The 14,063-nt window shown below is 50.6% G+C and overlaps 1 protein-coding gene across 1 annotated transcript; it reads left to right on the top strand.

Moving 5' to 3' along the window:
* The first annotated feature begins 4,311 nt into the window (after positions 1-4,311).
* On the top strand, positions 4,312-13,832 carry GALM (galactose mutarotase). The gene is made up of 7 exons (XM_026080672.1): positions 4,312-4,736; positions 5,110-5,264; positions 7,241-7,447; positions 10,013-10,094; positions 13,009-13,150; positions 13,271-13,445; positions 13,691-13,832. The coding sequence occupies exons 1-7, from the start codon at positions 4,541-4,543 to the stop codon at positions 13,766-13,768; spliced, it is 1,035 nt and encodes a 344-aa protein (XP_025936457.1). The 5' UTR covers positions 4,312-4,540; the 3' UTR covers positions 13,769-13,832.
* The last annotated feature ends 231 nt before the right edge of the window (positions 13,833-14,063 follow it).

Below are 14,063 nucleotides of genomic sequence, written 5' to 3' on the forward strand. Positions count from 1 at the left end.
CGAACAGGTACTCATTGCTGGTGCTGGGACCCTACATAGGCCATCCCCAGTAAGTCACAGATCTGCGCTGCAGCTGTTCAGTGCCCCTGCTGCTGCTTCTTGAAGCTGGAGGGTGACCTTCCCGTTCGGGGTCTCCTTCATGACCACACAGAGACATCACTGTGGGGCTTATCCCTCTCCTGGGAAATGCATCTGCGCACTGTCTTTTCAAGCAAAAGGCCCGCRGCCAGCAGCGTTGCTATTTAAAGTGGCACCCAGAGATGGTCTGTGCCTTCAGAACTGATTGCGGGTGGCAGGGGAGGTAACATCTGCCAGCTGTTGGGGTGCTCTGAAAGGCTGTTTTGTTTGCAGCGAGACCCTTCTCTAGCCTCTCCAGTACTGCATGTCTGTGGAGCATTTACTTCACCAGTGCCTTTGCCAGTGAAAAAAATGTTAAGTGATACTGGGCTGTTCTTGTCACATTCCTGCCTAACCCRCTGAGCTGCTTTTGAAGCTCCTGCAAGACCCCCCCCCCCCAACCGCCGTTGCTTCGCAGGGCCCTCGGTGCTGAAAATTGGCCTCAGCATGACCRGTCCCATTTCCTACCAGCAGAAGTGGAAAATGATTCCAAATCTTCTTCACCCCCCCATCCGAAACCTCAGCCGCAAGGCTGCCCTACCGCTCTGTTTGCTACTTTTATTTTTGAACCTGCAACAGTTTTAGACCTGCAACACATCCTCTGTAAAGGTTAAATTCAAAATGAGCTGTACAAAGGGAAATCTGTCTCAAAGTGTGCGCTTGAACTCCCCAGCCCCCTCCAAAACAAAATGGAGGTGTCCCTGGTTCAAGGCAGCCTACACAGCAGCAAGCTGCAGGAGCTGTAAGCTATTATTTTAGCTCCCGAGGAAAGTAATTACTATAGCAACCAACACATCCAAATGGCTCTTTGGCTGTTACTGAGATACAAACAACTTGCACACAGAGGCACATCTGAAACATGCTGCGTTAAGAGTGTTATTGGGTAGTTGTGTTTTTTGAAGAGCTTTAGAAAACACGTGTAACTGGCTCCTGATAAATGACTGCCAGAATAACAGCAAGCAATTGTTCCATGCCAGGTCTTAAAATAACCTAATCAATGGCAGAGTATCATTTGCCCCTGAAGAGCTGAAGCACAAAACAGTGCCGGCTCCATTTTAAGCTGGCGTGCTCAGAAGTACCCAGCAGAGCTGTAGATGCATTCAATAAGCAGACAATAAAATGGTGGGGGAAACGTCTCCCTCTTTGTTCTGTCTGCAGATGCAAGCTCCCCGCAGGCTTGAACAGCTTCAGTGCTGGCTCAGCCCCTCAGGCTTACACAAAGTTTTTCAGAGAAAAGGGATTTAATTACAGCCTTGTAATGCTGCAGGGTATAACAAGTGACGGTCTAAAAAATTTGTCTCCTTTTCTGTGTCTACGCAGCAACCAGCCCCAATGGACCCCACCTCCAACTGCAGTGTTTGAGTGCATTACTGTTGAGCCACTGAATCGCCAAACAAATAAGCCTCTTGGGCAACAGCAGACTGTAATCAGTGGCCATTGCTTAACTCAAGCATTTGGAGTGTTTCTGTCAGCTTCAAATCAAAATGCCACTGACTTAATATCATCTTGCTCATTGCTGGGTTCTCCATGCAAAGCAGCACCTCTTCATGATGCTGAGACAAGCAGCTCAGGTGCCATAAAAACAAGAAATTTAGTCATGATGGGAGCAACTTGGCACAGGAAGACTGTCCAAAGATTTCCCCACAGGGCAGGAATAGCTATTTCTCTTATCAGGGATGGTGGCTGGCGGTGGTGGCTGCATGCTCCTGTTCAGCTACATGATGCAGCTCTGCTGAAAATGAAGGTTTTGGATCTGGTAACTCAGAACAGAGTCTGATCCTGTAAGAAGCGAACACAGTACATTCCTCTACAGACCTGAACTGCTTAAGACATTTTTTTTTTTTCTCCAATCAACCAAAACCTAAATTCTTGCTCTGGGTCCAGAACAAGTTGAAAATCCCAGGTGGGTTGAAATCAAAGACAAAAGTAAGGAAGGAAGTGTATTGATGTAATTTATTACAGAAGTGCCTAAAGACCAACCATAAAAGGATCTTGTGGTAGCAGGTACCATGCAATAGAGAATAAGAAACAGCTCTTGCCCGGAAAAGCTTCCAATCTTAGACTAAGCAGACAAGGGGAACCTGTAATAGGATGAAAGATGGTGTCTCAGAGAGACACCCATTAGCGCAATCTAAAATGAAGCTACATGTCTGTCAGATACAGCCGACTTGGCGCATTCAGCAAAGCATTTAAGTGAAGTCTGAGTTTTGGACATATGAATAAGTCCAGCAAAACCAGCACGTTACCAYGGTACAGGCCTGCATATCCCCCCACAGGCATGTCCACCTTCAGAAGGTGCTGGGTTTAATCTGAGACCTTGCAGAAGTCAGCACACTGACAGCTTTAAGACAGGCCTTAAAGGCCATAAATGTACAGAAGAAAGTGTAATTCGCCTCAGCAAACTCGTGCCTGGCAAAAAGGTGATGGGTTTGCTGTACACAGGGTAGATTTTGATAATGGTGGGTAACACTGCTGCCTAAATAAACAAGAAAAGAGTGTGAATATTCTTAGTAACGACATTATCAATCCTGGTATGCTCAGCTTGACTGWCCTTCCTCTATTTTGACTTCCCTATAGCTGTAGCACCACCACTTCTCTGTACAACAAGATCTCTGTGAGACCTTTTGTTGTTTGGGAAAGTCTTATAGAAAGCAATTACTTCATTGTTGCAAATCTAGCCATGATTCATGGCTCTAAGATGTAAAACTGGTGCAAAAATTTGGGTCAGAAACATCAAATCTTTTGACAAGCTACATTTTTATGCCACTGATAAGGAGCAAGCTTGTGATTTGAGTTTGAAAACCCTTTTTTTGGTTAACCTTAGCCTTTCAAGCAAAGTCACTTTGGGATTAAAGAAAAACATCTCAAATCATAAAAATAAAGTAACCATAAGAAAATAGCACTGGCGTGTGTAAAACCTTATCTTCTGAGAGCACTTGGCAGTGCAATAAATGCTGGCCTCTCCAAAAACCCGTGCCTCTTCACGATATGCCTTTTTTGTTAGTTTTTGGGTGAGGCTTTAAAGGCAGGACCATTCGCTTATGGGCTGACTTCCCAGTTTGCCTTTGCAGCCAAGGCAAGAAGCCTTCGTCATGTGCCTCTGCGATACCTGCAGGGTGAGGTGCTGTGATAGAGCTCATAAAGCCTTGTTCCTCACTAAAGCTTTCAGATTTGTCRTGTTGCAAAAGGCTGGTGAGAGCAAGGGGAAAGATGGAGCAGGGAGCTGATGCACTGCCCAGCTATCTGTGCAGAGCTGAAAGGCAAAGGGAAACGAAACCGAAGCCTYGGAGATGTGGAGAAACCTTTTCTGAAGACTCACTGGTTGTGGAAGTGCCCTGCCGAAAATGCCTGGCGTGTTCAGGCCTGGCACTGTGCATTTCTTCTTGGAAGAAGGATAAAAATGAGAAGTGCTTGCATTTGACCCTCCCTATCAGCAAAACTCAGTGCAACAGTGACTCAGGCCTGAAACAAACTCTTCCTATGAAATAGGAATGACCAAGAAGAAAATCCAGCAGGCCTAGATGCCAAGCACAACTTGATTCCTGCCTCCTCCCCAGTAAAAAGCATATTTACTCGCAATGCTGCTTTCAGATAGAGAGCATTAATTGCAACAGCGAGGCAGGAAACACTTAAAGCACAGCAGTTATGTTATACTGTGAACACAAAGCCATCACTAGCAGCCAAAGAAATGCAGGCTTCAAAACCACCTTAACTACAAGCCAGGTCGGAGGTTTTGATTCGGGGTCGACTTGGAATCTGTGTTTTCTCTTGTCTAAGGGGGATTGCTATACTGGAAATAAATATTTAGCAGCTAATGCTAGATTTTGTTGTTGTTGGGAGTTCTTAGAATTATCACTTCCTGAGAAAAATTCTGGAAATGGGCCCCCTTAAAATATAACAATATCAACTTGTAGTAAAGCTGTATCATCAGGCATTTGAGTCTTATCAATAGATGCCAAAAATGTATATACAAATTATTTCTAGTGTTTTCCTACAGACTGAGCTTGCTTGCCAAGGCCTGAGACAGCCAGGAGAAGTCAGTATTTCAAAAGAAGGTAATTTTTGATGGTTGAGGGTCACATGAATGGATAACATCTGGCTAGCGACTTCATGATTTAAAAACAGCATTTTGTCCTGTCGKACTTTGCAAGGGCCCCAAAAGCGGAACTGTAATGAAAGCGGGAGGAGAAAAGGTGGCAATGGCAATGCATGCCGGCGGCCGAGCTGGGATCCGGTAGGAAGCCAGCGCTTGGCATGACTCCTCCCCACTGCGCGGCTCTGGGAGGCCCCATGTGATTTTGCTGGCTCCAGCTACTCCCTGAACTGTGTTTGCTCCGSTCCCGGCCACCATCGCTTCCTGCTAAGCTGCCGTCTCGCCCAGAGGGGCCGCAGCTCCTGCTGAGGGACCAAACTCCGGGGAGCGATGACGGAGGTGACAAGGGAAGCATTCGGGCACCTGCCCCAGGAGGAAGGAGGAGGAACGGTGGAGAAGTTTGTGTTAAAGTCCGACAGCGTGAAAGTGGAGATCCTGTCCTTGGGGTGCATCGTTGCTGCTCTGGAGATGAAAGGCAGGGATGGGGCGTTTGCAGACATTGTCCTGGGCTTTGACAGCTTGGAAGGTGGGTCTGAATCCCTTTCTAAAAAATAAAAWAATAATAATAAACATCAGGGAATTTAACCAGCTGGGCTCAGCAGTGGACAGGGAAGGGGGACCCTGCTGGCTCTGGCGTTTAGCTACCTTCTTCTGCTGGGGTGGCTCCGTGCCACTCCTTGACTGGCAGCACTGGGGGCCTTTTCTGCAATTTTACACAGAAAGCAATTCCCACCCCCCCAACAGCTGTTTTAATCAGAGATGTGCAAGACTATCCAGTGCCTCCCTGGTCATGTCCTGTGAAACACCAGGAGCTCAGTCTCCAGGTCCATCTGGTTGCAGTCCCAACAGGCAGTGGTCCACTGCTCCTATCTTTAATGACACGCTGTTTTTCTGACCAGGTTACACCAAGAAGCACCCCTTCTTTGGGGCTGTCGTGGGGCGAGTTGCCAACAGGATCGCGAAGGGGAGGTTCACCCTGGGCGGGCAGGAGTATCAACTGGCCCTCAACAACGGACCCAACAGCCTGCATGGAGGAGCCAGGGGGTTTGACAAGGTAAATCTCAGCCTGGTGGGTCCAGTGGCTTTTAGCCTCCAGGTGACAGCGAGAGGACCCTGTGTCTTCAGTCCTGACTCTTTAGAGATTTCTGGTGGGTTAATGAGTTGAATCAGCAAATGCCCTAGCTGAACGCTGCCGATCATTGTCTGCCCTCCCCGATCCTTCTCTTTCCCCTAGCTCTGGGCTGGACTGCTGCAGCTTCTGGGGCCAGATATCATCTGCGCTCTGTGAGGGGCTATAGCAGCAGAGTATCTCCTCCCTCTGTTTCCTCTCCAGAGAGCCTTGCTGATAATCCTGTTCTTTCCATAATGGACAGAGGTTTCCRCTTTCCTGAAGCCTTGGGCTTTGTYGGATCGAGCGCATTGGTAGCCAGCAAGAGGTTGATCCACAGTTTCCCCAGAGGAACTTGTGCAAATGTACTGCTGCGGCTGCTTTCCCAGGTTAATGTTTTGCTTTGTGAAAGAACATCCAGGCTGACGGGGCAAAAGTCAAAGCATTTGTGGAAAAAAAAAAAAAATCACTTAAAGAGCAGCATCAACTATGAACTGGCATCAAACCAGGTTTCAAACCTTCCTCACACAGTCTGTGGGGCAAGCTCAAGCATCTGCAAAAGGCCCTGCCACCAGCCTGGTCCTCTGTGGGCTGCTGCAAGCATGCCTGGGGCAGAAATTGTAAAATCCTATAGCCAGGGCCTGGTGGTGAGCACGCAGCTCATATCTCCCCAGTTTGCATGAAAGAAAACCTCTTCCCCAGTGCTCAGCAGAAACACACTGCAAGCGCAAGCTTGACATGCTTAAGCCAGATAACAGTGACAGTCCAGGGATCTGCAGTTAGCGCTGACAAAAACAAGACGCTCTGGCTCCTAGCTGTGACTGTCTTAGTCATCTTGGCAGTTTTTCCTTATCTTGAAGACCTCAGCGTTGTGGTCAGCGACTGGGCTGATGATGCAGGAGTTTGGGGGCTTTTGCGATGCTGACGCCTGACTCTGTGGCTGGAGGACTGAGGGACTACAAAAAATATCTGGGTTTTGAGCTAAGATAAATCACTGTATCTGTCTTTGCCTGCTGAATATCTGATGACCCCTCGGTGGAAGGACTCGCTGGCCAGTGGCCTTTTGGAGCTGGGTGGTGGTGCAGGAGCCCGCTCTGGCCATGCCATGCATGACCCTGGTGTCGCAGTGCCCCAGGGGCTGGTTGTCAGCAGGTACCTAGGGAAGAGCTTAAAGATGGTCTCTTCTTCCCACAGTCTGTGGGCAGCAGCTTGCAGAATATGCTTACTGGCCTTTAATGGCTTTTTCTTCCACAAACTTAAATAGCCACTCCTCCACAAATGTAAATGCACAGCATCCCACGGCAGTGGGTTCTCCAGCTGAACTATGCTCTGCATGGGAAAAGGACCCACTTTGCACCCTGAATTCCTGCTTTTGGCGAAAACATTGCCTTTTGGCAAGTCTGATTTTGTAAACTCCTCACAGGGCATGGAGAGGGTGATCTCAGGARCATTGTCAGGCCCTTGCCTCTGGATCAGTCCTATCTGATTAGAGAGTAACTCTCCCTTAGAAAAACTGATCACAGCCTGCACCCTTTGAGACACGGAGTAACACAACAATGCCCAGGACAGATTCCCCCCTTCCCCATCACAGCAAGCTGCCTCATTTGTTCTGCTCCACATGGAAAAACTTGTTCCCTGGTGCTGGCCCTGACTGACTAAGAGCAGGCTGGTATTTGCATGTGTTTTTCTCCTGCTTCCCTCTTTTTCAAGGGAATGTCATTCTTCAGTCCTTCATAGGTAGAAATAGGTAGATATTTTTCCTAGGAGGAAGAGCAGGGAAGATGGCTGAGAAAAACCTTCRTGTTTGTTTGGGTGCATTGTTCCTTGGGTGCTTTTTCTGCCCGAGATCAGCCCAGCCTGGGGCAGGCGATAAGAGCACTGCATTTCCCATTGCTCTCCAGTTAACGGCCCAATGCTTGCAGGTTCTCTGGAGCCCCGAAGTCGTGCCAAATGGTGTCCGCTTCTTCCGGCTCAGTCCAGATGGTGAGGAAGGCTACCCTGGTGACCTGAAAGTCTGGGTCACCTACACGCTCAGTGGTGGGGAGCTGGCCATCAACTATCAAGCCCAGACCAGCAAGACAACACCCATCAACTTGACAAATCATGCATACTTCAACTTAGCTGGGCAGGTAAGCATGGGGAGGCCCAACACCATAGAGCAGCTGCAGGGGAAGGACAGGAGCCCTTGGAGAAAAGACTTCCCATGGGATTATTCGGACCAATACGCTGGTTTCTAGCAGTCCGGGCCTGCTGGCAGGTGCCTAGAAAAGGGGGCTGGCAGACAAAGTTAAGACTGTTTCAGTCCATTCCCATCATCAAGCATAGGAAAGGCGTGTGCCTTTTTCCCCATATAGAAGAGAGTTCAGTAAGGACATGGCTTCTAGAGACACAGGGGTGGGGGTTGTCCCTGTGGCTAGTGGGTTGGATGCAGCCTGCAAGCTGGGACAGGACTGGTTCATGTAGGGCTCAAGCAAGCCTGTGTTATCCCAGTGCCTCGGGAACAGATCATGACTGTTACAGAATCACAGAACGGTTGAGGTTGGCAGGGACCTCTGGAGATCATCTGGTCCAACCCCMCACTCAAGCAGGGTCACCTAGAGCACGTTGCCCAGGATTGTGTCCTGACAGCTTTGGAATATCTCCAAGAATGGAGACTCCACAACCTCTCTGGGCAACCTGCTCCAGTGCTCTGTYACCCTCACAGGAAAGGAGTTTTTTCTCATGTTCAGACGGAGCTTCCCATGTTTCAGTTTGTGCCCGTTGCCTCTTGTCCTATCGCTGGGCACCACTGAAAAGAGTCTGGTCCCATCCTCTCTACACCCTCCCTTCAGATACTTACACACGTTAAGYGTGTAAGTGTGCTCAGCCTTCCTTTCTCCAGGCTGAGCAGTCCCAGCTCTCTCAGCCTTTCCTCATACAAGAGATGCTCCAGTCCCTTCATCATCTTAGTAGCCCTCTGCTGGACTTGCTCCAGTAGCTCCATGTTTCTCTTGTATTGGGGAGCCCAGAACTGGACACAGGACTCCAGATGTGACCTCACCAGGGCTGAGTAGAGGGAAAGGATCACCTCCTTGACCTTCTGGCAATGCTCTTCCTAAGGCAGACCAGGATACCATTGGCCTTCTTGGCCGCAAGGGCTCATTGGTGGTTCATGGTCAACTTGTTGTCCACCAGGACTCCCRGGTCCTTCTCCGCARAGCTGCTTTCCAGCAGGTCAGCCCCCAGCCTGTGCTGGTGCATGGGGTTATTCCTCCCTAGGTGCAGGACCCTGCACTTCCCTTTGTTGAACTTCATGAGGTTCCCCTCTGCCCATCTCTCCAGCCTGTTGAGGTCCATCTGAACGGCAGCACAGCCCTCTGGTGGATCAGCAAACTTGCTGAGGGTGCACTCTGTCCCTTCATCCAGGTCACTGATGAAGAAGCTGAACAATACTGGAACCAGTATTGACACCTGGAGGACACTGCTTAGTTGCAGGCCTCCAACTAGGCTGCACTGCTGGTCACAACCCTCTGAGCTCTGCCATTCAGCCAGTTCTCAATCCACCCACTGTCCACCCTTCTTTGTGGGCAACTAGAAAGTGTCAATCTCTCCTGGTCATGGATCCTCAGAAGGATAACAGGAGGTGCAGAACTGGCATCCCCTAGCAGTGGACGGGCTTTTCTTAGCCTTTGAGACAACGTGCTGAAGACCTCTGTCAGGATGGCATAGCTGAGATCAGATCAGCATCTAGATGGCCTGATCAAGAGAAATGCCCTCATGGAAAGGGGATGTGATGGGGCCAAGGTTGCACCGTGGGGCAGTGGCAGGACCAGGAGGGCATGCAGGGGTCCTGCACACCAGTCAGGGGTCCTGTCAACTTGACTGCACTGTACCTCAGCTGCGTTTCAGTCTCACTGTGTTTCTAACTGGACTTAGAGGAAAAGGATCTGGGAAATAACATTGCTGGACAAGGAATACAGGATGATGCAATCACCCTCAGATCTGAACACCCTTAAAAAGCTCATAGATAGTGAGAAACATCCCAAGCCCTCCATGCAAGGTGTCTGCTTATGCTATTGCTCTAACTTTGCAGTTAGTTTACCCTGTTTGTCCTCCCAGCAATACAGTTATATAAGCACCTACAGCATGCAACTCAGGCATGTTTCCAGAGGAACAGCAGACCTTTGAGCATGAAATTGCTACTCAGATTAGGCGGTGCCATGCACACTCAGCTTTGATCCCGCTCCCCATCCAGCCCAGCAGGTTTCTTGCCAGCATCCCTGAGGCCACAGGAGAAGAACAGGAGTGCAACCCCCTTGCACCACACGAGATGAGCTGGGAAGATGTATTGTGTCCCCCCACACTTGCTTCCTCCCTACTTTTGCCTTCCCCTGGGTGCTCAGGGACCAGTGTGCTTTGGCTAGTCAATCTGCAGCATGGTAGCACTTGGCAAGGCAGAAGTTCAAACTGATTGTCCCAACTCTGCAGGATTTACAGCCTCCAGGCCCCATGCAGATATTTGCCAGTGCTGGTGCCTTTGTCCTGTGCCCTCTGAAGGGGACAAGGTGGGAGAAGACACTGTAGGACCAGGCAGTACCAGACCAGCTCCAGTAGCACCATGGAGCACCACCTCCCAGATGCATTTAGGGCTGCAGCACATATACAATCCTCAGATGGTTGAACAACCACAGCAAGTATTTCCCATCCTCCCACAGGGCTCACAGGACATCTACGACCATGAGATTTCCATTGAAGCTGATTCTTACCTGCCTGTGGATGACACCAAGATCCCTACTGGTGGGTGGCATGAGACTCACTGCAGATGGGGGAAGATGGTTTCACAGATGAGCATTTGGGGGTCCCAGGGAGCAGTGAGAACAGGGCTAGAGAAAAGGCTGCAACATGGGTCCAAGAGGCTCATCCAGGAGACAACCTACCCACAACACAGGTCCAAGGACCACCTGGAGCCAGAGACAGGAGGGAACAGAAGTTGCACCTACAGCATAGCCCAGGCTGAGCTTAAATAGGGCTCCTGGGCCCATGGGTAGGGGTTTGGGAGGTCCCAGGTGAGGCTGCTCAGGGACATTAAGGCGTTTTGGTTGTAGAGGTGGAAAGCCTGGAGCACAAATCACTTCTTGAGTCCCCTTTTGCTTGGTCTCTGTGGCCTTTTGTCCCGCTTTGTGTTTGGGGAGTGCTGCTCCACGTTTACGGCTCTGATCCCCTTCTGACGCTGAGCACTGYTATATTTTTAGTCTCTGTTTAGACATGATGACAACCAAGGTTTGTCCTGGGGGTGGCTGTGTTGTACCTGACCCCAGAGGTCTGAGCATCTCAGGAGTTCAGTGCTCAGCTCCCTGGGCTTGTTCCCTGGTTTGATGCTGGCCCTTGTTACAAGTCGACAGCACCCTTAGCGTGCACGCAGTCCTCCACGGGTGGATTTTGGCTGTGGGAGCTCCAAAGCCGCTGGGGTTTTTGGCGTTTGGGAGCCCGGCATCGTTCTCCTTGTGTGACCTGAGCTGTCAGTCGGGATGRGAGAGCCGGCACGACTGGCTGCAAGTCTGAATGCCCCAAAGCAGCACTTTTAATACAGCTTTTTTTTCCTGCCTTAAGCTGGCTTTAATGTCCTGCATGCCTAAAGGAAGAGAGCCGGTTAATGAAAACCAGCATGTTTTGCATGCTAAGTAGGTTAATTAAACAAAGGTGCTATTACCCTGTCTCAGTGTAGAAGTAGACTGTCAGCCTCTTGCACGCAGCCTTGAGTTGGGGGTAAAAAGGATAAAACAGGACTCCCCCCCCCCCAGTTCCTCCTTTTGGGTGCCTTGAGTTTAGCCCTCCAGCAGCTCCCCTTGAGTGACAACTTTTTGGTTTTGTATAAGTGACCCCCATGAATTGCAGTAAGAGCAGGTCTCACTGCAAAACGAGTCTAATTTCAAGTTTGGCTGTGAACGGGGCTCTTTTTTAAAAAGGAAATCATTGGAAAGAAAGAAGCATTCACCTTAAATTTCAAAAGCCTGAATTAGATTCAAACAACCRAAAAAGTGGACCCAGATATTTATATCCGAATAATGGATTTTTTGTCATCCCGGATGGCTTAGAGGAGACCAGATCATGCGGGTGCAAAGGCGACCGCTGCACCCTGGCAGGCAAGCAGAGTGGGACCTGCTCTCGGCTCCGGCAGCGCAGGGACAGCCTGGCAGCAAGTTTGGGGTGTAAATGCCGGGAAGGGGGCACTGCTCAGCGTAGCTAGCGCCTGCGGATGAGAAGCGGCGCGTGGGGGGGCCCCGGGGGCCGCTGCGGCACCCGCCAGGCCGTTTCTGGTAAGCGCGGGCCTGCCGAGTTTTGCTGGAAATGGCAGGTTTTGGTTCTCTGACGTCTTCGTAGGGCCGCTTCGTCAAGCAYAAGGGAGAGGAAGAGCGTCTTCAAAAAAAAAAAGGCGAGAAAGCTTTTTAGTTCAGGTGTCTGCTGTAACCGAAGTCACGTTTGCTTTTGCAACCCCAAAACTGCTGTGCACACATCAGCTGGCGCCTGGAGAAATGGGAGAAATGTTTTGGGTAAAGGTGCCTGCTGGAGCTGACGAGACCGTGGCTGCTCTCAGCCCCCGGGATGAAGGCCAGGCTCGGGCARCCATTAACACTGAGCCCTTCTGCCCAGCCGCTGCTGGATTTTAAGTAGGTGCCTAAATCAGAATGGTTTATATTTTTTTCAAAGTGTTTTTCCACCCCACAGCTGCTCCTTTCAGATAGGATCAGAAGCCGCAGAGATGCGCAGTTTGTCACATAGAGACCGCTCTTTCTCTTTGCTTTTCTTTTTCAAGGTTTGCAGCGAGGGAGCAGTGCAGAGCAGCATCTGGGCTTGAAGCCCGCTGCAGCGCGCGGCAACCGCTCCCGCTATCAAGGGATAGGAAAATGCGACTTTCGGGGAAAAATCCCCTGCCGAAAATTGCCTTTGGGTTGGAACAGCTGCATTTTGCATCGTGTTTAACATGTCGTAGGGTGGTTGTTCTCACTGGGAGTGTTTTAGCGCAGGATGCAGCATTCCCATGTGGGTTCTTAAAAGAGACTCGAGAGCAAGTGTTGGGTTTATGGTCTTAAATGTTGTTTTTTTACCCCCCCCCAAAGGGTGAGGGAGCCAGGGGTGTCAGAGGCTCTGGAGCAACAGCTCCCACACGAGGAGCTGGGAGTCCAGTGGCATTTCCAGCTTTTATGACTCAGAAAGAAATGGTATCAGCGAGAAAGACTGCGAGGAGAGCAAGATGGGCACGTTTGGTCTGAGATAGGACAGGGTTTATTTATATATTTATTTATGAGTTTGTGTAAGTCTTATATATATAAATATGCATCGCTACTAATAATATATTTGTTTATATGTCAGTTAGATGGTACAGTGCCATGTCGATGTTCTGTTATATAATTATGTATGTATTGATTATTATCCATCTGCAGTCCTGTATACGTTAAAAAAAAAAGGAGGGGCCAGAAGCTGCTGTCTCGCTGCGCAGCTGACGGCCACCGCGCTCAGCTCTCCCTGCAGGCCCACCAGAAGACGAGCTCTTGCTCGCCTGCTTTACTGCCACAGGGTACCACGACACGCCGAGGGCTGCAAATGGCTTCAAATCCTCGTCCCGCCAAAGCGAGGGGTTTCAAACCCACGCAGTGTGAGGCGCGTCCGCTCGCGGGTGCAAAGCGCTCACGCAGCCGTTCTCCTTGCTCAGGGGAGGTGGCTACTGTGCAGGGCACCGGCTTTGATCTCCGGGTGCCTGTGGAGCTGGGGAAGCACTTGCAACGGTTTYGCCTGGATGGCTTCGATCACAACTTCTGCCTGAAGCCGGGACCAGCTCGGCACCTTGCAGCCAGGTAGGACGGGCCCCCGGCGCTGCTGTCCAGCTCCTCGCCCGGGGCTGCTGGCGGGTGGCCCCTGGGACTGCGYGGCCACCCACCGCCAGCTCACCCAGCCTCCTGTGGTGGCATCTGCAGGGCTCGGCACCCCCCCACCGGCAGGGCCCTGGAGGTGCACACCACCCAGCCCGGCCTCCAGTTTTACACCGGCAACAACCTGGACGGCTCCCTGAAGGGCAAAGGCTCCGCCAAGTACCCCAAGCACTCGGCCTTCTGCCTGGAAACCCAGAGTTGGCCTGACGCCGTCAACAAGGTAAATTGTCCACTCTCCACCAGGAGAGCTCTGCCAAAAGCCTTCAGCCTCCCCAAACCATCTTCCAGCCCTTGCTTAGCTAACTGGGGTGGCGTGGAGAAAAGAGCACTCACCACCACCAGAGAGGAGAGAGGAGCTGGGATTTTAGATCTGCGCTACGGCGTGGCTGCTCTCTGCTGTCCCAGCAGCAGATTTCTGCCCTGGTGGGAGCTCACGATCGCTAATGTGCCATTTCCTCCCCGCAGCCCCACTTCCCCGATACCCTGCTACGCCCGGGAGAGGAGTACAACCACACCACTTGGCTCGTCTTCTCCGCTGCTTGAGGCCTGGCGACTCCCTCCGCTGAAAGGAGTAAGTGCGCCTAGCAGGTTAGCCAGGAATCCTGTAAGAGGCAAAAAGCTGCTTTCAAACTATACTGGATGATGTAACAGATCCAGGGACTTTTTATTCCTCCTGTGATTTTCACCTTTGGATCCCGCTCACTGTGAGTTTAACTCTTGTCACCACATCTGCTACTGTCTGCTCTGTGCAAAGCTTTTGCGCGTTGTTCAGCCTCGCTCCTAGGTAAGAGGTTTTGTTCCTTAGGCAAAACGCACGGAGAACACTCCCTTAGGCACA

This window comes from Apteryx rowi, unplaced genomic scaffold (genome assembly GCF_003343035.1).
Source record: "Apteryx rowi isolate R43461 unplaced genomic scaffold, aptRow1 scaffold_53, whole genome shotgun sequence".
NCBI classification, from domain to species: Eukaryota; Metazoa; Chordata; class Aves; order Apterygiformes; family Apterygidae; genus Apteryx; species Apteryx rowi.